General features: G+C 37.9%; 4 protein-coding genes across 4 annotated transcripts in view; 3 read left to right on the forward strand and 1 right to left on the reverse strand.

Moving 5' to 3' along the window:
• The first annotated feature begins 2,286 nt into the window (after nucleotides 1-2,286).
• LOC106743851 lies at nucleotides 2,287-5,194 on the forward strand. Its single transcript, XM_014618075.1, has 5 exons — nucleotides 2,287-2,642; nucleotides 3,690-3,772; nucleotides 4,378-4,537; nucleotides 4,794-4,937; nucleotides 5,125-5,194. Exons 1-5 carry the CDS (start codon nucleotides 2,287-2,289, stop codon nucleotides 5,192-5,194), a joined length of 813 nt encoding a protein of 270 aa, XP_014473561.1.
• A 3,964-nt stretch (nucleotides 5,195-9,158) lies between these two features.
• Nucleotides 9,159-11,790, forward strand: LOC106743936. The gene is made up of 4 exons (XM_014618289.1): nucleotides 9,159-9,898; nucleotides 10,527-10,686; nucleotides 10,974-11,117; nucleotides 11,248-11,790. The coding sequence occupies exons 1-4, from the start codon at nucleotides 9,175-9,177 to the stop codon at nucleotides 11,312-11,314; spliced, it is 1,095 nt and encodes a 364-aa protein (XP_014473775.1). The 5' UTR covers nucleotides 9,159-9,174; the 3' UTR covers nucleotides 11,315-11,790.
• An 11-nt stretch (nucleotides 11,791-11,801) lies between these two features.
• On the reverse strand, nucleotides 11,802-21,933 carry LOC106743935 (dihydropyrimidine dehydrogenase [NADP(+)]). Its single transcript, XM_014618287.1, has 16 exons — nucleotides 21,673-21,933; nucleotides 20,877-20,987; nucleotides 19,508-19,840; nucleotides 17,752-18,060; nucleotides 17,035-17,361; nucleotides 16,708-16,927; nucleotides 16,389-16,573; nucleotides 15,643-15,858; nucleotides 15,407-15,571; nucleotides 14,762-14,914; nucleotides 14,574-14,694; nucleotides 13,711-13,970; nucleotides 13,417-13,593; nucleotides 12,676-12,900; nucleotides 12,229-12,386; nucleotides 11,802-12,116 (listed from the first exon to the last, which is right to left on the reverse strand). Exons 1-16 carry the CDS (start codon nucleotides 21,715-21,717, stop codon nucleotides 12,047-12,049), a joined length of 3,075 nt encoding a protein of 1,024 aa, XP_014473773.1. The 5' UTR covers nucleotides 21,718-21,933; the 3' UTR covers nucleotides 11,802-12,046.
• A 1,947-nt stretch (nucleotides 21,934-23,880) lies between these two features.
• The window catches only part of LOC106743852 (odorant receptor Or1), a 3,981-nt gene continuing 3,573 nt past the window's right edge, over nucleotides 23,881-24,288 (forward strand). Inside the window, exon 1 of the mRNA XM_014618076.1 lies at nucleotides 23,881-24,171. Coding sequence (XP_014473562.1) covers nucleotides 23,881-24,171 — 291 coding nt within the window. The remainder of the gene's footprint in view (nucleotides 24,172-24,288) is intronic.

The raw sequence follows: 24,288 nt of genomic DNA on the forward strand, positions 1-24,288 counted from the left end.
GAGCGGCGTTATATTTTATGCCGCTATAATTTTTCACACCCGAATATAATCGAGAATTGAAAATAACAATGTGAAAGCAAAGAAAAAAATTTTTTTACATAAAAAAAATTGATTTTTTTGGCCGGTTTTTTTCAAAAAAACTGTGCGTTAAGGGGTTAAATCGGTNGTTGCCGCGTATAACTTAATAAATACCGCTGCAACGTGACCCGTGTAAATGCAAAAAAAAGGAAACAAAAAGGAAAGAGCCTCGTGATAAATTTGCGATATGCATCGCTGATTAATCGGCCGGCGTGTCGTGCCTCAGTGATGTTTGCAAACGAATATTTTAATCGTAAATTTCTTTTTTTTTTTATCTCTATCGCCTACATAGATAATGCGACTGATACGTGTGTTGGTGCAATTCTCTTTTGGCGAACCCTTGAGATTTGCACAAGTGTTAAGCGACGATATTTGATTTGCTGCGCCCGTTTCTGCGGCACCTTGCGCGCCCGTTTCTGCGGGATCAAGTATTCGCGGATATTATTTAAGCTGTCACATGATTGAACCTAAGCCAGAAACGAGCCATCAGCCGGTATATCAGGTGAGCTGACGCGTCCAGCACGGCGCTCTTACGATTTTCGTCACGTTAATTTTCGAACATACGACTCTTACTAGTTACGTATTCGCAAGACTTTCGCAGGAAATCAGTTATTCTGAGGAAAATAATGTACTTTTCGAAAATCATTAAATATTGTTTTGTTTTTTGTAGAGATATATATATACACCTTTTTGTTGAAATATACATGTGCTTTTGTTGAAATATACATGTGCGTTAAGTGATTCTCTCACTGGGTTCCTTTCGATCGCAGATGTTTCGTTCGTCCCTTTGTTAAAACATCGGCAACGTCGATACACAAAAACGAATTCGTGCGAATATACACGCACGAACATATGCAATTTGTAGATCGTACGCCCGCAAAATTGTAAAATATTCAGGCTACTCGACGGGTACATAAACATTTTTGAACGACCTACAACTGAGATACTTTATTTCAAGCCGAAACTCTCCCCATTATCTGTTAAACAAAACTTCTTCCGGTAATCTCTTAACACTTAGACCATCACTTCACCCATATATGAGTGACGGTTTCAATAATTTAAATAGGAATTATTTTATGAATTATTTATAGAGATATTGAATGTGTGAAAATATTGAAATATTTGTACAATATATACTAATATAAAAAAATAATAACATTTATGTTTATTATAAAATGATCAAACTTATATGTATATTTTTATGATATTTTAAAAAGCAATCCCGCATAATTATTATACCAGTATAATAAGAATATTTACTTTAGATATGAGGTATGGAATATATATGAAAAGGTAAAAGAATATGTCACTATCCTTTCATTGGACACGTGATTTTTATTTTAATTTTATAACGGTTGCACACTCTGCAACTTTGGACTTTGGGCTCGAAACTAGCTGGGCGGTCTAAGTGTTACAGGAATTTCTTCGACTTTTTTGATACTTTCAGTAGGAAAAACCGAGATTTTTTGCGTTATCTCTCATATTTGCCTTTGTACTGCAATCATGATAACAATACGATATTTTACGTATGCATCATCTCGGTTTTTCCTTATTCCCGATGAGATGCAACGATTCTTCGAGGGCGTTAATGTTAGATCCGAGAGATGATTGAAAGATTTGTCAGCCTATTCTCTTGAGGAACCTGTTTTCTCGCCACGTCCATTTTATTAATGATTTTTAATTAATAATTATATATAAATCAGTATTTTCTCACTGAATTATATATAATTATATATAGAACGTATAATAAAAACTCGCCAGAAGCATCATATATAATATTATACATAATAATGTACGTGCATATATAATAATATACATACGGGATGTTTCACATAGGACTAAAAGGAACAAGCTACAGGGGATGATAAATTTCACCAAAAGGATAAATTTTTATGAAAGAACTCGTTTTGAGATTTATCATCTTCTGAAGTTATAGTCCCGTAGGTTCCTAAGAAATACCCTCTATATAATAATACATAATAATATTTGATTATATATGAGAAATCGTCTCCGAGAAGAGAATTGCAAACAGCCGTTACATACGATAATTTATCATTTTTTATTTTTTGTCATTAAATTCATCCGCTTTTCCATCGTCTATTTTTTTTTGTTCACAATGTCGTTGCACTCTGTATCATCTTATGTTAAGGGGGCAGTCTCTCCATTCATTTCTTACGCAACATTTATTCCAGGTGAACAAACTGCAAGATGTATTTACACTTTTGCCTGTTCGCGTTCCTCGTTCCCGGCGTCGTCGTAGGATATGCCGTTTCAGACAAGCATGAGGCAGCATCCACTTTCGTTTCCATCCCCACTAATCTGGAAAGACTTAAAAATATCTTGAATGATATAGATACCAAGGTGAAAGGTGACTTGAATGCGAAGAAGGAAGCCCTGAATAAAATCTGGGATGGAGAGTTGCGAAGTATGCTGGAAAACTCCTTCGGAGACCACAAGGAATACCTTGAAAATATAAAGGAAAGTATTCTGAGAAACAGCGAGAACATCCTGGCACATCCGGGGTGGAAGAAAATATTCGAAGAAAAACCAGAGGAACCTACCCAGTAAGCATAGCTGATCTCAGACTGCACACAGATTGGCGGCAAATTCGATCAGAATCCCACGCCAAAATCATAACTATCTGTGTCCGCATTCAGTTCGTGTTTTGACGATTGCTGATGGACAATCCGAGCAGATTGGCAACAGAAACCGCGCAGATCTGGGGTTTGATTTTCGAAAATATGTGAAAAATATCGCATACGAACTAGTTTGGGTCTATTTTACGCTGCTATTTTACGCTGTTCTTTTTTATCTGTCGAGCAGCATTTCACAAGTGGTTTTTCGATTTTCTTGCTGTCTTTCATTCAGTTCATGCGGAATCCATTTTCCCACTTTCTTAATCTTTCCCATGGCTTTCAAACGAATTGAGACAGCTTTCTGCGTCACATTCAATTCATCCGCGAGTTCTCATTGAGTTTGAGTATCATCTTCATCCAATAAGGCTTGCAATTCGTTGTCTGCGAACTTTTTCGGTGGTTTCCCACGCTCTTCGTTTCTCACGTCAAAATCACCACTTTTGAATTTTTTGAACCACTCGAAACACTGTGTTTTACCAAGAGCATGTTCACCGTAAGCTTCGACAAGCATTCGATGCGATTCTGCAGCAGTTTTCTTCAAATGATAACAAAAAACCAATGCTGTTCGCAAATCGTAGTTCGTAGGCACAAAACTCGACATGTTTAAGGTTGTAGAAAAACATACCGGTGTATGGAACTTGGGTTGTTGTGTGTTGAAAATCTTCGTCAGCTGTTAGAGGGAGATGATGGCGCTGCAGAAGCGGTCTTACGGTCCCTAAACTTATGGCTAGCACTATCTATAGGGAAATTCCGGTTTCATACTTCTACACCTGGTATATAACATATTTTCGAAAATCAGCAGGGCCTTGGGCTCTGCTCGGTTTCTTTCACCAAACTACTCGGATTGCCTGCTCAGCAAGCTCTGTCGTATTTCTGGCAGCAGTTCGACAACATAATTCGACGGAACGGATCCTGTGTTGGATTTGTTGCCTTCGAAAATTTGTAGCAGGTTCAGCTTGAAATCTGTTTGCGCAGGTTTAACTATCTGAACGTGCCGAGTTCAAACTATGGTGATGTGTTGAATGAGATCAAGGAGCCGGTCCGTTTAATCTTCCCAGGTAGGTAACTCGAGATTATTGTCCGTAATCACGTAAAGGGGAGGTTTTGAGAACACTAAAAACTCTCTCGCGAATAAAACCATTTTTATCACCGTCATATCCGGAAGCACGCGAGAAGTGATCTCTGTCGGATACCTGATAATATAGAACATTCCACTAATAGTTCGGAATTCCGAGTATTTTTAATACCTTGCTAATATCGCCCGTGACATGCAAATCTTTTCATGAGAATCAGGAATGACCATGAAATTTGTGAGGTAAAGAAATCGGGTTTAAATTTCGCGTTTCGAGGAGGCGCGCGAAACACTGATTACGAGAGGGATCGTGTACTTCATTGTTTCGCATATAAACAGGAATATATTATCTTCTTACAAAAGATTTCAACAATATTATAATATTATAATGTTGAAATTCAAGATTATTAACATTTTGTGAGAAAATTATATATATTCTTGCTCGTATATGAGACTGTATTCACATATCGATTAGGATATGTAAATTTCGAATTGATAGTTTTATTTTCTCCGCATATATCATTGTCATTAACATTGTTATTGACATTGTCTCCTGTTATCGCATTTTCCTATGCTGCCGGCGTATGTCAGGAACTAAATGGTGCGGCGATGGTGATATCGCGGAACACGACGAAGATCTTGGTAGATTAAAACAATTGGATATGTGTTGTCGAGCGCACGACAAGTGCAAGATAAGCATGGTGTCCGGTGCTAAGCTGGGCAATCTCTGGAACGAGGGAAAATTCACGAAGTATGATAGAGATTTCGTAAAACTCATGTTACCTTTTCACGATTACGCATTCTCTCTCTCTCTCTCTCTCTCTCTTTCTTTCTCTCTCTCGCTATTATATGTATATTTCCTGGAAAGTTAATTGTAATTACAGTATTGTGCGAACTATCAGACTCATATTCCAACAATGTTAGCGCCTATCTTGATCTAATAATCTAATAATCGACATCCACGTTGAAATTGCGAAATGTGTCAAGCCATTGTGATCTTTCGACAGATCCGCTTGCATGTGCGACTTTGAATTCTACGACTGTCTGAAAGCAACCAACAGCATAATTAGCTGGCAAATCGGAAAGACGTACTTCAATATATTGGGACCGCAATGTTTCTATTGCGTAGAACCAGCGAATGGTTGTAATAAGTAAGTTAAATTACGAAAACGACATGGCCACAGAGCGCAAAGACTGTCAGGACCGTTTTCGACAGAATCTTAAACACGTCGAGTTTCGCAGTTTTTGACACAAACTTTGTGTTGTGGCCCTCGTATCTATTTCATTTGGTTTTAATTATGTTCCATTGATGTTAATGTATATAAACGTAATTTTCAGAGATAAAGACAGTTTGCAGTGCCTGCAATCTTGCTACACTTACGGATGGCTCAAGAATAAAAAGTATTGAGCAAATAATGGTTACAGTGACCAATGTTCAATTTTGAAAGGACCCCTGCATTTAACTCCGGATAAAATTTCGGAGGAACCACCATCACGGATTCAGATCAACTGCAACTGATGCACATACTTTCGCTCTTAATATAACAACCTCAGTCTTGAGATCGGCGTAATCTCGCGTTCTCGAAAATTTGCAATTTCATCTAAACACAGGTATCACCTTAGCGACTAACAAGAAATCATGATCCTCGGATTAAGATCGACGAGGATAGATCAGTTTGAATTATTTGTTTGTACTCTCAGAGACTATTAGTGTGTGTGTGTGTGTGTGTGTATGTATATATGTGTGTGTATGTACATACTGTGCTCTAAAATTGTTTAATTAATTATAAATAATCATTGTTACATTGTAATGCGAGTACGATGTATATAATATAAGTAAATCTTAAGCATCATCAGCAAATTATGCGCATCTTTTACTTTTACCTTTTCTACCACTTTCAGTTTTTCAGTTTACCACTAGAGTTATAGCCAATTTTTTTGTCAACAATAAAAATAATTTATGATAAATTGTTTTTCTCACTTATATATTGCTCTTTCACTTATCGGTTCAGTGCGCAAGCAAAACCTTATCCTCACTGCGTCGTCGTAGATTAACAAAATTTGCGCGCGATACTTTCATTATGAAAACAAGTGTTGCCTCAAACCAGTATGGGTTGCCTACTGGCAGGCATATGTAATCGTACGGGTAGAGGTCTATAAATCCTTACATAGCGTTATAAATAAATAAATAAATAAAAAAAAATATATATATTTATTTATGTATTTATTTATTTATTTATATACAGAGTGTTCGTTAATTATTTCGGTATTCACGGTGTATATGTAGAACGGATTGAACTGAGCAGGAAAGTCACATGCCATTTGCAAAATTCGCAATAATTAATGAATGACTAATTAATCTGTATGAACTAATGGACACGTGAGAAACGGTAAGCTAGATTCTGTATAAAGAAAAATGACTCATTTTTGGAGATCTAGCAACGATGGGTATTAACTGATAGCGAGAGGCATGATTTTTTTCTTTTTTTGGCATGTAACCTTGTGTCACAAGTCGCTCACTGTTCGTCGTGTAATTGCGTCTCTCGTTATCAGAAATTAGTCGATGCTCATCGTTGGAGATTAGTCGATGCTCATCGTCAGAAGATTTTCAGAAATAAGACATTTTTCTTTGTATAAAGTCCAGTTTACCACCTCCCGTAAGCTCATACAGATTAATTAATTCCTCATTAACTGTTGCGAATTTTGCAAAATGATACGTGACTTTTCTGCTCAGTTTCATCCGTCCTATCTGCGCACCCGAGAAAGGTTTTAGACATTCTATATATATATCCTAATCCCCCGTTGTAAGACTTGTTTGATGATGTCAGAAGCGAGGAAACGCGTATCTAAAATTCTCGAAAAAAAACACGTTACATAAAAGGATAAGCCCGTAATTTTATACGTGACACCTGTGAACGTCTGAGCACATTTGTGAAATATTTCGAAAACTATTGCTTTAACGATCGATAAGTAAGCGCAAAATTAATACAATATGCAACTCTGCTTGTCAGCGTATCTCTTCTCGAGATATTGTTATGTTAATTTGACGGTTATATATTGATCGTTAAAGCGAAAGGAAAGTTTTCGGCATGCTTCCCAAACGTGCTCTCAGTCGATCGTAATTATCATTCTATGGTGACGTGTAATCCTTTTATCTCAACGTATATTCCGTGAGAATTTTAGGCATACCTTTTCTCGCTTCTGACGTTTCATTAATCAAGGTGGTTGCAACAAGGGATCCGATTTAAATACCAGCTTTAAATACTGCAAATTTACCTGGTTAACTACGATGTTATACATTTTTAAACGTTCCGACGCGCGAAGAATCGCTTAATGTTAATTAATCGCCTGTCGCGTGTAACGCGCAGTTCGACAAATACCGTGGGCGACACGGGCGATGGGGAGGGGAAAAGAAGGAAAGAAAAACGAGTTCAAAGTCTCGTGCCGGCTGATTGGCGATGCGCTGACGAATTCGACAGCGTTTCGCGTGTTCGACGCGCCTTATCGTGCAATGTCACAGTGAACAAATGTAACTTGTAAATTTGTTTATTTTTCTTACCTGCATAAATAAAGCGACAAATACATGTATCCTTGGGTGGCACCCTTGACATTTGCACAAGGGTTGAGCGGCGATATTTGACTTACCGCGCGCACCCGCGTTTCCGTGGGATCAAGCAACCGCGGAGATGATATTTAAGCGAGCCGTCAAGTGATTGAGTCTAAGCCGGAAAGGTATCACCAGCCGATGTATCAGGTGAGCTGACGCGGCATTCTTACGATTTTCATCGCGCAAATTTCACGGATACACAAGTCTTCAATTATATATGTCGTCGCTCAGACTTCGCAATTCCGACATCGGCGAATCACGTCAGGTTTATCGCGAAAATCGGTCATTTTTAGGAGAAAAATGTATTTCTCGGGAACAATTGATAAATATTGCTTTTATGAAAATTAGAAGCACGACTGGTCTTAATCCAGATAGGTTCCACGGAGAGACTTTCTTGCTGAATTAGACAAATGGTTCAAATAAAAATTCTGTCTCTGTCATCTGTATCGATTAGATACGACACACATGTGGCATTGAAATGCCAGTCATTTATCATCTTAGCTAAGCTAATTTTTCGTATCTGGATAATTTTCGTTATTATTGCAAGATCACCACTATTTTTTGAGTGCAATTTCGAGTACGAACTAAAAATAATTTCACGTTAATATTATAATTTCGCACTCAATAATGTAAGTGCGATATAATATATGTTGTATGTAACAGTTACATTGTTGAGTGAGAAATTATAATATTTTTTTAACATTACTGTTAGTTGATGGGTATGCTTTTCTTAAAGTTATTCTCTCACTGAGTCCCTTTTAATTTCAAATGTTTCGCTCGTCCTTTTCCAAGGACGTTGAGATGATACGCGAAAATTAGAACGCAAATTCCTGTGAATTAATATGCACGCAATTTGTAAATTGTATACTTGAAAAGCGCTGGAATTTGCGTTCTAATTTTCGCGCATCATCTCAACGTCCTTGGAAAAGGACGAGCGAAACATTTGAAATTAAAAGGGACTCAGTGAGAGAAGCATCAAGAACAGCGAAAAACCGAGATGACACCTACTCTTTGTAAGATAACGCGAAGCTTATAACGCGAAGCTTATCTTACAAAGAGTAGGTGTCATCTCGGTTTTTCGCTGTTCTTGGTGGGATGCGACGACGTGGGATCGAGCGATAATGTTAAACCCGAGATCGTTGAAGAATCCGTCGACCCAAAAGTGACATGTAGATCTTTTTGCAAATGAGACAATCGATTACATTTTATAGGCACATCCTTTGATTTTTCTACGTATTCTGCAAGAATTTGGTGCGTACGTTTTCTCGCCTTGGGCGCCATCGATCAAAATGACTGTGGCCGAGGACGAGGAACATTAAATAAACTCAAAGAACATCAAGACATGTTTCAGACAATAAGACGTCTTTTAGATACGCGTGTTGTATGACAATTCTTATCATTGCATATTTTACACACAACACACGCGCACACACACACACACACCCATAATGTTCTTCCGTAAACACTTATGTAAAAAATAGAAAATGCTACTGCTCGTATATTGTTAGACGTCATAAAGTATTTCCACCTGCGACTAAGTCAATTAAAAGTGGTTACAATGACACATAATAATCTATCATTGCTCATGTCTAAACAAAAAGATCGCTCGCGGAAGTGCCATTCGCTGTCTTTTACTCTCCATTAAATTCGTCCTCCCTTCCCTCCTCCATCTTCTTGCGTTCACAATATGTCATTGCGCCGACATTATGTCATTCCGGCTTATATTAAGGTGTCTCTCCGTGCATTTTTACAACATTTATTTCAGTTGGCCAAACGACAAGATGTCGCACCTACGTTTTTGTTTGTTCGCGTTCCTCGCCCTCGTCGTCGTCGCAGGATTTACGTCGTCGCAGGATGTTTCGGACGATGTTTCGAAAGATGTCGAAACGACGGACGATGTCACGGACGATGTCACGGACGATATCTGTATGCAACCGGTAGAACCTGGTTCCGAGAGTGCTAAACTAAGTTTTTTGGAGAAATCAATGAAAAATATGAAAGACGATTTTGAAAAACTGGGAAATAATTGGAAAGCCAGAGTGGAACGCATGAAGAAATTCGCGGAAGAAGGAACAAAATGGAAAAAAGAAATGTTGGGAAAGTTGTTGGGAATTACTGGAGAAAAAGACATAGACAAAATTTTTGAAAGTATCATACAAGAACCGAGAGAATGGGCAACGACTATGATGGAAAAACTGCAAAGAGCCTCGGACGCTCGAAAGGATGGCAGGAAAAATCTCCTGGACGATTTTATGAAAGAAATGAAGAAAAATATCGAAACAAAAAAGAAAGATATAGAAGAATTAATAAAAGAGCAGCAGAAAAACCTGGGAGATAAATGGCAAAATATGAAGGAGAATATGAAGGAGAATATGAATAATTTAAAGGAAAATATGGAAAATAGATGGAACAAGTTGTTAGGAAAAAAATCAGAGGAGCCTAAGAAGGTTTGCTACGGTGATACCTTGAATAAGATGGGCAAGGAGTTCCAACTGATTTTCCCAGGTAGGTAACCCGAGATTATTGTTTATAATCGCGGACGTCGTAAAGAAAAAATTCGGCGGGTAATTAAGATAAGACTTTTGCAAATAGAACTATTTTCTCATCTATCTTATTCAGAAATACACGAGGAATAATCTCTATCGGATATTTATTGATGCAGAACACTTAGCTAATTATCCGGAATTCCAAGTGTTTTTAACGTCTTGCTAATATCGTCCATAACAACCCGTCCATAATAACCCGAGCGAACCTCTTTGTGAGAGTCGGGAATGTCGTAAATAGTCTGCAAGATAAAGAGATCGGGATTAAAATTCGCGTTTTGGAGGAGGCCTGACTAAACATTGAGTGCGAATGAATCGTGCGACATATCTTGCTATTGAATATTTGTACATCATAAATGCTGTTTTGAAACACCGTTGCCAATTCACTAAGTTAGATAGTTACAACGCACGGATATTCGGACACAATGCGCCTGATTGGAAATTTTCGATGTCACTATGTCTATTGAATGGGATTGCGTTAATGGAATCTTTTGTACAATGAGGCCCACTCGTATATCGTCATTATTAATTGACACTGTCTTCTGTCATCGCATTTTTCTATCCTGCCGACGGCGCGATACGTACACCAGGAACGAAATGGTGCGGCGATGGAGATATAGCAGTAAGTGACGATGATTTGGGCCGGTTTTCTGGGTTGGATAAGTGTTGTCGAGCGCACGACAAGTGCTACAAGGACATCGCGGCCAATGATACTCTGGGCAACCTCAAGAACGACGGTCTCTTCACGAAGTATGATAGAGATTCCATAAAACTCATGTCTTCTGCCTTTGCAAACACATAATATTGTAATTACAGTTTAATGTATCGTAACTTGCATAAGTTATATTACAATATAGTTCGTCACATACACATGTTTATATTGCAAGTTAATTATAATTGCAGTACTGAGCGAAGCACTAGACACAAGTTTCAGTAACGCTCGCGTTTTTCTCTTAATCTAATAATCCATGATCTATAATCGATATTCACTTTGGGATCGCCAAGTGTGTCAAGCTCTTGTAATCTTCTTTCAACAGATCTGCCTGTTCGTGCGACTCTGAATTCTACAACTGTCTGAAGGCCGTTAACTGTCCAATCGCCAATCAAATCGGATGGACGTACTTCAATATATTGCAACCTCAATGTTTCACATGCAGGTGTCCGAAAGAGGATTGTGACACGTAAGTCAAATTATGAAAACGACATGTTATACGTTAGTTATTCCATTTAATTTTAATTATAATCGAATAATGTTCATTGAAATTAAAATGGTGATTAATTGAATGTAACTTAAATAAACATACTTTTTAGGGAAAAGGATGAGAACTGTCTGAACTCTTGCGAGAGGTACGAATGGATCGACAATCCTAGATACTAGGAATAGTTACAGTAACGCTCAATTCTGGAAGGACCGCTATATTTCGCTCCGGATAAAGCTAGATGGAACTACTTTCATGGATTCAAATCTGCAACAGACGCACTTGTTTTCGCTTTTAACACAATAACCTCAGTCTTGGCGGCTTCGCGTTCTCGAAAATTTGCAATTTCACTTAAGAACAAGCGTTATTTCAGCGACTAATGAGAAACTAGAATCCTTGAGTTAGAATCAGCGAAAGTCGATTTTAATTCGAGGATCATGATTTCTCGTTAGTCGTTAAAATAACGCCTGTTTTCAAGGGGAATCTGAAGCGATTCTGTACCGATGGTTTGGGATCCTCAGAGGCTACTAATATGTGTATGTATGTATACATATATTTTGCTGTAAAATTGTACAACTAATCAAATGTAGTCATTGTACATTGCAACGCGAGTACGATGTACATAGTGTAAATAAAAGTTAAACACCAAGGCAAATTATAGGCATCTTTGATTTTACTTCTTCCACCACTTTTTATTATTCACCAATCAAATAGGTCATTGTCAACTTTTTATTAATAACAAAAATAATTTGTGATATGTTGTCCCTTTCGTTTATACATTGTTCTTTCATTTATCCATTATAAACATTCTTCACTTAATTTTCGACTATTCCGCAAATAACATTTTACGCATATTAATGTAAGTCATTTTCGGCGTTTCTTGAAAGCGTCTCACACGGAACTTTCGCTTACTACAGCTCAAGCGTATTTTTTAGTGGCACGCCTCTTTTGATATAGTGCGGTATCGTTTTAGGAACCATGCTAAAAAAGTGGAAACTTAGTTAGTTAAATTGGTGGATATCTCTTAATGATCAAGAGTAGGATTAAAACCGATTCAAAAGTCATCAAGTTTGCATTTGTATTTCGAACTCACGTGATACAATCGATGATCGGGCATACGGACAAACAGAGCGTGCATCCGGTACAGTCATCCGTTACCTTGGGGATGTGGGTGTCGAAGTCGAAGGTGATCGCTTGGTACCCGGAATCCGCGCAAGCCATGTAGCACTTTCCGCAATTAATGCACATATCCTGAAAGGAACGGTAGATAAATACGACGACAAGGGTCCTCAGTACTCGGTGAACCAGAAACAGCAGATCATCCTTCATCGAATATTGTTATTGTTAATTAATGAATATCGTTGCTACAACATTCCACCGATGATCTTTCGGTTTTTTCTTTCACTGAGCTGATGATCGAAATAACCCAAATAAGACATATGTCTAAAAGACGTCTCAAAAACGTCCTTTTTACATCTTATTGTCTAAAAGACGTCTTTAGGACGTCTTAATGTTATCCGGGAAGTGTCATTCTACGTACATCGTCGATCAAGGCGACCATTTGCTTCTTGTTATCCAATTTTTTGTAACTAGTGATGTTGGTCAACGCTTTGCCTATTACGTCCTTGACACTGGGTGTCGGCATGATCGGTGCCGGAGCCGGTCGAGTTACCTCCACGACTCCGTTCAAGGGGCTCGAGTTCGCCTTCAACTCGGCTATCTTCTGCTCGCGCAGCTTTTGGTACTCGCCGAAGTACGGCACATTCTGGAAAGAAAAAAATTAGATTGGACACGGAAGACAGACATGAATGAGAAGACGATTCGAAAAAAATGTTGCAAGCGCCAAACTTATAAGGTGAAACGCTTTTGCGATAGAAACAAGTAGTTCACGCTCGTGTTTGTCGATCGATCGGCATTTCGCGTCTGAGGATGACCTCCATCAAACTCTGAGCAGGTAAAAATTTTTCATACATATAAAGAATTAAACATAATTTTATATATTTTTTTATTTTTTCATATGATTATATATGACACATTTTTTGCCGAGGATTAATCCAATCGACGATTTTAGATCGCTGTCAGTCAAACATTACCTGCTCCACAGACAGATCCTTGCTAACGCAGGTAGAAATTATTAATTTCTCGATGATCGTCGAACGACAAGTTACGGAATCGAAAACTGATATCGGCAATTCTTATTATTGCTCATTGATTGGCTTAATTTGAGTTTGATGAAAGTCACCCTCTAAAAGTTCACGATCAACCGGTGATTAATACTCACTTTGCCGAGAGCATGTTGCAAGGAGACAGGCTTGCCTTTCTGATGCTTAAATGTCGGCGGGCTCTGGCCGTCCCATCCCTTCACGTGTGCCAGGCTCTTCAGGTATAGTAAGGTTTTCAAACCGGTCACATAATCGTCTATCAAGGTGAAGTCTTGATTCTGAATGGCGCTGCCAACCTGCGTATCAGGTGAATGCGCACTTGAATGATGTTCCACGCACGCATTTTTGATCGTTCAATTTAAACAGGTCTCTCTTCTCGAGTAATATTCGAGTAAGTAATGCGGGCAACTTACCTGGACGACCGACGCACCGCAATGCAAGAATTGCAGGGCGACGTCGGCTGAATCGATGCCGCCAATGCCGAATATCGGGAATCCCGGGATCTGCTTCGAGATCATCGAGATAGCCCTGAGTGCTTGCGGTCTGATAACGTTCCCCGATATTCCGCCGTACGTCGAGAACTTGGAGTCGATCGCCGGCCACGGCGTCGCGTCAGAGCGCAGCCCCATTAATCCTTGCACGGTGTTGATCGTAGCCACGCCATCGGCCTTACCTGTGTCGAGGATCGTGTGAATGAAGTGGCTGTTATATCGAGGTTTTTATATGCGAATTTCTTGAGAATTCGATCGTCCGAACGTCTAATGTTTAAATTGCGACAACCGCGTTAAATATGAATGTCTATTCTTCTCTCTTTCTCTTTCATTCTTCGTAACGTCCCTGATACAAATATTTTAATTTATTTGAAAATTTGCTGAAATATATTTGAAAATCTCTCAGTTGACTCCATTTTGTTATCATTTCATCAATATTTCGGTAAAAAATTACTTCCGTCGATATTTCAGCAATTTTTCTTTAAAAAGTCACAGTTCTCAGTTTTATTTAACTTTATGATGTCTAATATTTCAAACTTTTTTTATTTTTCAATAATGTAACTTATTAATACTTATAACTTATAATAATTTAACTTTCCTTATACTTTACAATATTACATTGAATCTCATAAAGAAAATTACAATTAATTTTTATATATATTCAGTAATTTTTCAATAACTTTCATTTCAGTTTTCATCGATTTCATAGTATCTTCAGCAAAATATCTCCCCATCAGGGATATTTTGATTTAACTTCGCATTGATCTTGGAATATTTTCGGTTACCTTCGTAAGCTGCTTTGGCGATGGAAACGATGTCGGTGATGTTGGGCGTTAATTTCACGAAAAATGGTATCTTGACGGCTTCGCGAACCCATCTGGAGATGTTCCTGACTAGATCGGGATCCTGTCAATTACAGTTACAACGAATCGATTTAAAGTTCTTTTTTTCTCAAATCATAACGAACACACACCTGACCACAAACCAGACCCATTCCGGATTCTCCCATACCATGAGGGCAGGACAGATTTAATTCCAAGGCGTCAGAACCAGCTGCTTCCGCTTTCCTCGCCAGCTCGGTCCAGTCGCCTTTGTTGTACGTACACATGATACTCGCGATGACAATCTACACAAAGACATGCGCTAATGTCGAGTAACTGAAAGGTCGGCCTCTCACTAGCCATTAATTTATAATCACATCGACTTCTCGTTGATAAAATATTTTGATACATTATTGTACAATTTTCGATTGTATTTTTATGTTACACGGAAAATGGTTTGGTTTTCTTTCACCGCTTTTTGTCCCAAGGGTACAAAAATTCATTTGGAAAAATGCTCGTGTGTAAAATCTGTCACATTTTACTTTATTTCCGTAAAGAAGATAGAAAACCAAAAAAAATCACGGAAAATCTGGAAAAAACGGTTCTTTCCGAAACTTGAAAACTATAGATTGACTGAATTTGTCCTGAAATGGACAAGCCAAGTAGATTTTTATTGGAGGGAACAAAACTTCTAGTTAGAAAAACCGAGTTTGGTTTGTCCGTTTCAATCAAACTGCCTTTTCCATATATATATTATACTAATATAATCACAGAAAGAAAATAAGTAGAACACGCACCTTCGTAGGAAAGTCCCGTTTTAATTCTGTGATGCTTCCGCACCAATAATCCGCGGTTTTTTCAGATATCAGCTCGATGTTCAAGAAGCTACTCTGTTCGGGTCCGTAATGATAACCGGACGTCGTGTCTTTTACGATGCGCGGCGACACATTGGTGACGAGATCCTAAAGAAAGAATATGAATTAGAAGAGTGAAACGTTACTCGGTTTTTGACAATGATTATCTCAAGAGGTACCTTGTCTAAGCTGAAGGTCTTCGTGACGGCGAAAGCCCAACCGGTCTCGAAAGCGCGTCGGATCATCGCACTGCTTGTGCAAGGTGGTGCGGAAGCCAGACCGAAGGGATTCTCGAATTTCATGCCGCATACCTCGACGCTCAAATCGACCTCGTCGATGGCGGTGTGGAACTTAGGTAGTTGCGGACTCTCCGGTACTGTCAAACCGCGCGATTCCTGAAGAAGAGATATAAAAAAGTTGCCTGTGATTAGCAACATAATTCTGGAAATTATTTTGCTAATTTAGAAGAATAACAAAGTAAAGGAGTATATAATAGAAGTGAATATAAAATACATAATAAAACTATAATAAAGTTTCACTTTGTATGCTCAGCAATTTCATTGAGACAAGTGCGAGCCGGCATATATTTGTCTTTGTCACATTTCCAGTTAACAACAATTAATAGTAACGTTAATGTTATAATTATAATGTTATAATTTCTCATCCAACAACAATGTAAATGCAATATAACACGCGTTGTAACAGTTGCATCGCCGAGTGAGAAATAAATTATAACTTTGTTGCAACGTTACAGTTGGTTGCTGTTAATTAGGTTATTTCGAACTTACCGTCATCTGAATTCGTCTGTCACTCGTCAATAGTGTTCTGTTTGAATAGCGTTTGAAAGTCTCGCGAAATTCCAAACAAAGATCTCGACTGTCGTAATTAATGTAAAGACACAATGCTAACCGACCCTAACACACACCTGTATATACTTGTGAATGTACCATGCAGCTGTCTTGCCGTCATTCACGGATTCCACGGTCGTCTGGGAGACGCCAGCTAAGTCACCTCCGCAGAACACACCTGGTACGGACGTCGTCATCGTGGCCTCATTCACTTCCGGTAGGTCCCACTTGTTCATCTTGACAGGTGCCATGGCACACCTGACTGTCCGCATTGTGAACGTAATCTCTATTTATTTGCCTTGTCTCTCTCTCTCTCTCTCTCTCTCTCTCTCTCTCTTTCTCTCTCTCTCTCTCTCGTTCGTCCTTTTCTCGATTGATCTGACAAAAATTGCTCACCGGAGGTGTCGTACAATCCCGAGCCGAAAGCCGAGATCACGAAGTCCGCCTTTAGTTTAAACGTTTGCTCCTCGTCCTCTATCCACTCGCCTTTCACGTTTTGCTCGGTCCGGCAAAATTCCATCCCGATGATCCTGTTACGAAGCGTCCCTCGAGTCATCACTCGCTTCGGCGACAGGAAAGGTATGAATTCGCACTTCTCGTTTTTCGCTAAATCAACCTGAAAACAATTCGTGGCATTCGCCGAAATTCGATATTTCTCGAAAAATTAAGCTCTTTTAAAATTCTAAAACTGTTTAAATTTGTTTCATAACGGTTGATGACTACCTCTTCTGGAACTGCCCGGATATTGGTGAAACCTTTCCGGAAGACGACGTACACCTTCTTCGCCCCGCATCTGAGGGCGGAAGTGGCGCAGTCGAAAGCGGTATCCCCCGCACCGAGTACGATCACGTTGCCACGGAGAGACGGTAGTTCCTGGTAACTCTTACAAGCGCACATCCCCGGTTTGCTGCTTTTCGCGACAGCGGGTAGAAAACCCTTCGAGGTGAAGAAACCCATCTCAGGCGTGAGGTTTTCGAAGATTGGTATATTTTTCGGCTCGGGTAGCCCGATCCCCAGAAAGATCGCCTGGTACCCATCGTCTTGCAGTTTCTGAAACATTTCGAGCATTCGTTGCTACCAAAAATTAATTCTACACGGAGGAAAAAGGTTAGTTGAATTAACGTAACGATTAAACGGGCCGAAAGCGTTTTGCTCGAAGAAAACAGAATTTCTGGTTCTTACAGCCGGATTTGGCTGTAAGAACCAGAAATTCTGTAAGAATCAGAAATTATGTCAGACAAAATGCGAGTTTGGCTTGTTCATTGTCACGTTAATTCGACCAATCTCTTTTCTCCGCAGTAAAATTAGATCATTACTACACTTTTATAATTATCGTACGTAGTGGAAAGTAAAAATTCTTGATAGCAAATTTCACATCGTACTCTCACTTTTTAATCACAAAACCGCATACTTTTCATTTTATATGTAAACTAATCTTACCTGTATCGTGAGATCGTCTTCGCACAGCGACCTTCCCAATTCGATCTTCACACCTAGATCGCGGACGAGATTGACCTCGAAATTCACGACATCGTACGGGAGTCTGTACTGCGGTATTTCGGAAGAACTCAAGCCGCCGATGTATTTTTCCTTCTCGAAAATAGTAATATCGTCGTAGCCGAGTCGAGCGAGGAACGTCGCGCAGGAGAGAGAAGCTGGTCCACAACCGAGCAGGCCGATCTTCGTGCTCGCATGAGGTACCGTTTGACCAGGAATTCTGATCTGTGGGATGTTCATCCGCTTGAAAATCTGAAAAAGCCATTAGTATGTAAAAGAGTCATGCACATTTATGTAATACATTTTACATAGTATTTCTCATGTGTTCTAGTTAAAATTTTTGATACCTGAATACATCAACTATCGTTTGTATTAGGTTGGTGCATATGAAATGTCGGATTCTTAAGTGATTGTATAAAACTGTATATCTTTCTTCAAAAGCTGTTTATTCAATCAAAGTATGCTCCATTCGCTTCAATACACTTCTCCCAACGAGATTTTAAAGCGTAGATGCCTGTCTTAAAAAAATTTTGGTCTTTAGAATTAATAAACTCTGATATCGAGTTTTTTAGACTGTCTTCATTTTCATGGTGTTTGCCTCTTAAAAACAGCTCTAAATGCTTGAAAAAATGAAAATCGGTCGGCGAGAGATCCGGTGAATATGGTGGATGCTGCAAAACTTCATATTCCAGTTCGTTCAGTTTCGCAATTGTTTTGTGCGATGTGTGCGGCCGAGCGTTGTCATGGAGCAGTAGCGGGCCATGCCGATTCACAAGCGATGGGAGTACAATTTGGTGTCTCAATATCGTTGTATGGTCAACTTTCATCCTGATAGCAAGTTCCCTCGTGGATACGGCTGGATCCGCTTCCACTAGAGCCTTCAGGTCATCATTATTCACAGACGTTTTGGGTCTTCCGCGCGGCTCATTTTGCAGTGAAAAATCGCCAGTCCGAAATTTTTCGAACCAACGCTGCACTTTCCGATTGTTAACCGTATTCTCCCCAAACGCTTGGTTTATGTTGCGTGCAGCTTTTGCAGCACTATTACCAAGTTTGTACTCATATAAGAAAATGACGCGAATGTCGGCAGAATTCATATCGGTAATAAACTCAAAAGAAATAAAAAAGGGAAGACCTTCGAGAAAACCTATTTTGTTGAAATGAGTCTCTGGCAATGGACAATACGAGTATGAATGAGGTTATGCCAAATACAAAAGTATAACGAAAACAGGGAGGAAAACGTCCGCATGTAAAGAGAATGCGACATTTCATACGCACCAACCTAATATTAAAAAATTGTATAGGAATAGACACTAATTACGTTCAGCAGAAGCTGAAGTTTAGTAAGCGCTCAATGGTTACTGTGACTCTAAAGAATGTACTTTTCTATCTTTTTGATAGATCTATAGTAATATATCAATGAATATTTAACATTGATTCCCGCAGCTAAGTCGAAATTTTGGACCTATGTTAAACCTTTAATTGTGTAAAACACAATAGAAACTAAAAATAACAAAATAGATGCGATTTCAATCTTAATAATATAATTTATTCCCACTTTGACCTCGATGATGACCCTTAAATTTCCGCGGCACAGAGAAGAAAGATTGATCGAAATCGAGTTTCTTTCGAAGAATCAAATTTGGTTCATAAGTGGCGCGAAAATTTCGATTCAGGCAACCGTCGCAATATCGCGTACGTCTAAGGCGAAGTGTTGAAGACCACCGATGTTGATAGGTCCCTCCTCGGTCGCATAGAGATTGCATCCGCCCACGCAAAGGTCGCTGGTCGGGCAAACCATGCCGCAGGTGAGACCGAGCGGATTGTCCGAGAGAATCGCCTTGGCTGCGCCATAGTAGTTCTTATTGGAGATGGAAGTGATGAAGGACTTGATGTCCAACTGCGTCGGGCAGGACTTTTGACAAGGCGCGTCGGCGCACTTCAAGCAACGCGCCGCTTCCTTCAGAGCTCCGCGCTCACTCAGGGTAGTGTGCTTGATGTCATCAAAGTTTTTCGTTAAGGGCAGGCAGCCCTGAAAGAGAAATATTAATTTATCATTAAGGTGACGCACAGATTATTATCGAAGTGTTAATTAAGGTTGTCGGTGGATCAGCGAAATATATTTTCAGAACGTGTTTTGTAATGCTTCTTTGCCTATTGTATAAATTGACACGATATTCAGTCAATATCAATTAATATAACATCAATATTATAATATTCAATGTAAATATAACGCGTGCGTTATGTAACGGTTATGCAATAATTACATTGTTAAGTTGTAAAATTATACACATGAAAAAAAAATGCCGCATTCAAGTAAATAATTACTCCAGTTCCGAGCAAAATGTTTACTTGGACTAAGTAAATTTCACTTAGATTAATTAAATATTATTTGAATGTAACCAAAAGGTGCTAAATTCAAGTAATATTTACTTAATTTAAGTAAACATTTGTTCATCACTATTGGAGTAACGATTTATTATTATTATACTTGAATATAATACTTTATTTTTTCCAATGTAACTTTGATTTTACGTTACTGATAATTAATGTTTACTGAATATAATGTATCTTATGTATTAATCGACGAACACGTTGATATTGTCAACTAATCCTCAGCCGCCGTAAAACTTAATCGTTGCAGATAACGAGACAAATATATTGAGTTTCAATTTAGATCTCCTTTAACTGATAATTGTCTAGCCTATTTTCCCTATATCATATATATTTTCACATTCCAGAGGTATTTCCCGCATGTTTCTCTGGGTACTTTTTGCATAGTCCGCAAACGTAATTACAATTTAACAAACGCTATAAATAGAGCAGCATTGTAAAATGTGGTTATTTTAAACTATTTCGAAAAGAACACACGTAACAAAAGTCACAATCTTATCGGTCGACTTTCTTTACGCATATCTCGAAGAAATATTACGTAGCAAAATATGACAAGCAGTTGTAAATAATTCATATCATGTCATATTATTCGTTTCGCTGAAATTAATTAACGTTTTTTCACGGAAGGTACAATATCTTCACTGACATAATAAATATAATCTAAACGACCTTACATCACATTTATCGTGGATGTTTCTCTTCCAATGTTGCTTATTCTGCTTGGTGTGCGCCGAAGGCACAAAATTCGTGTAATTCTTTAACTTCGGATTGATGTGCAGCAGATTCTGAAAATTTCAATTAGCTGTCATAAAAATAAAGTGTCAATAATGTGTTATCGTAGTTCTTATCGAATAAAAATAATAATTCACAATAACAGTCCGAGAGATAGCTGAAAGACATGAAAAGTACAATCTAATCTTTCAGATTGTTAAAATAAATGTCAGATTTAAAGGTCGAATTTTAAAGGGTCTTTAGAAAACTTACATGAATATTTTTCGTTTTATGAAGAGAGAAAGCAATAAATATCAACTATCACTAACGTAATGTGACAATTCCCACTTAACAATTAAACTGTTACATAACACATGCGTTATATTTTCATTGTCGAGTGGAAAATTATAATATTGATGTGATGTTAACGTTAATTGGTGTTTAATGGGAAAGAACAGGAAATATAACTGAATGAACGCACAGAAAGGCGTAAAAGCTAAAAAAAAAATAAAATTTCGCGTTAAATTATATCTTTTAATCATTTTAATTGATTATGTTTAATTTATTTTTAAATTATATCTTCTTTCTTAAGGAGAAATGAAATTTCGCGTTGAATTACACAAAACAAAATTATATATATATTTTTTTGATTTTCAAATTTTCAGATCTTTAAAAAAATTATTTTCTCTGTATCTTTCGAAATCCGAATTATACAGAGGTCGCGGAAATTGCTTTCCGTTAGCTAGCTTTTGCACTTACTTCGATATCAGGTACATCCCTGCTCAACATCGCTAGTGACGTCATTTTTCACACAACTTATTATCGACTTGCGTTATTTATCCAGCAAATTATACGGACAGGATTTGCGCAGAAAACAGAATCCTTTAATCACAGCAGGTTAGAAAGTTGACAGAAAACTGAAACAACTCGCCTCAAGTTTATTTCAGAATAAAAGTTGCCGGGAAACTGACCATTCACTGCGGCATTCTTATCTACACTGATTGACTCAAGTATTTGAGTATATCAGCAATGACGTTGCACTATGAACTCGTGATCTACATTACACTGACATCAGCCAAAACAGCTCGTCTAAAGTACACTTAATAGATACTGAATGTACATATATAGTAGATTCATGTACACATATAATAGATGTATATCTACGCACATGTAATATACACATATAATAGATGTATATATATAATAGATACTGAATGTAATAGGTACTGAATGTACATTGTACATATAGGAAGCGATCTTCCCGTACGTACGATATTCTGAGGAAATTCCAGCTACACGATATTCTAATCTCACGATATTTTTATCGCTATTTTATTGTTTATTAGTCAGAAGAGACTGATTTTCTATCTGGATCAAACCGGCATCGTTAAATTTTGAAAATAATGCTCCATTTGTTTGCGTGGAAATTACTTCGAAAGCGGGAAGGACATTGGCGAGAGTCATCATCTTAGCGTGATGCTCGAAGTAAACGAGTTTTGAGTAATAAACTCGTTACTTGATTTATCGAATTGTAAACTCTAATTCACAGAGTTAAATAATAACTAGTTATTCAATTAAAAGTTACGTTAAATATTGAATAACTCTTAACTTGATTTAGTTAATTTTAAATGAGTTAACGTTGAACTTAAACTTAGTTAATTTAAAATGCATTAACTTGAATTTACTAACATTTTTTTATATAAGTTAAAATAATTCATCAATATCAAAATTATCACCTTCTTTCCGGGCTTCTTACAATATCAAATAAGAAAAATTAAAAATAATACCAGCAAAATTTTTTATCTCTTTGAGCGCTAGTGCTTTTTCTTACATGAAATCATTTTCTTTATTTAGCATAAATTTAATCTACGATTAAAAAATTAACTGTACAAAAAAGCATACATATATATGCATGGCTTTGCATAATTAACTATTAACTTTAATAAGTTAATTTAATATTAACTTAGCTTTTAATTAACCTAGTTTTAGTTTAGGTAACTTTTGACTTAACCAAGTTAATTTTATAGGCATTAACTTTTAATTTGATTCAGTTAAAAATAGAAATTAACTTGCCCAATTCCGTCCTTATCCATATTTGCGTGCAATCATCATCGAAGAAATGGAGCTGTTCATTTCAATTCATCAATCTACGAAACTGAATCGCATTGTGAGGACAATGGGAATTGTATTAAGTAGTCTTGCGCAATTATTGCTGATGTGGGCCTCATTATCAATACTGTTCCATTACCAATACAGGTCCTAGGTTATCGACCAATATAGCCGCTTGCCTACGGAGAAGGCCGTGCGATAAAAAAAAAAAAAAAAAAACATCGGTTGTCATAGATACATATAAGTGGTTAATGATGATAAATAAAGTTTTATTTGTGCTAACACAAAAAGTATATTGTGAGTTTATATATTAAAGTGGGATTCCTATTTTTAGTAAAAATAGGCCTACACTGATAGTAATTATATGTCGATTGCTTTCGTAATAGTGCACAATGAGAATCCCGAAAAGGGGCAACGACCTGATACGACGATAACAGAGTGATATGATTGATTACAAGTTACGGCTCAAGCGAGCTTATAATTTCCGTCTGAGGAATTGCGACGGAATTTCTCGCAAATTACAGGGCAGCGTCTGGCATTACGAGAGCGTCTTAATTTCATCGATTCCGGCATGCAATTCATGACATTCACGACATTCGTGATACATCGTATCCCTTCGTTTCCACAAATTGTCACTGGAATTAATATCGGAGCTGCGGGCTCTGAAACGTCGCATGACCGAAGATAGCCACGCACGAAGATAGTCTTACAAGTAACTTAGGTTCTCAAACGTTGAATATAACGCGTTACGTAAACTGTATATACTAAGTGCACTGGTGTGATAAATAAATAATCCTTCAAACCGAGCGGGGAGCATTTGTGAGGCTGCTTATCTTATTTTCAGTTTCGGGAGAGACGATGTCCTCCGATTATAAAGTAACAATTCTTCAAAAAGAACGAGGAAAAGCGATCGCGCCAAATTTTCATCTACAGGTGAGCCTGTCGATCGTTCACTTCTTGGGGACATGGCCACCACGTACGGGGAAGTATCGGTTTCTGTATTTGCTCTATACCACGGGTATTTTCACTTTAATGCTAGGTATCTTTCTCGTCACCGAAATAGCGAACATGCTCGTGAACTTGGGCGACACCGCGAAGATCGTCGCTGGGGCGACCCTGCTCATGACGAATTGCATCCACGCTTCCAAGGTAAACGTGGCCAATCTGACCGTCGACAAGATTTTGAGACAATTGATAAAAATATAAATAAAAAAATAAATAAATAAATAAATATATATATATATATATATATATATATATATATAT

Source organism: Dinoponera quadriceps, unplaced genomic scaffold (genome assembly GCF_001313825.1).
Source record: "Dinoponera quadriceps isolate SergipeBrazil2010 unplaced genomic scaffold, ASM131382v1 scaffold1070, whole genome shotgun sequence".
NCBI lineage: Eukaryota > Metazoa > Arthropoda > Insecta > Hymenoptera > Formicidae > Dinoponera > Dinoponera quadriceps.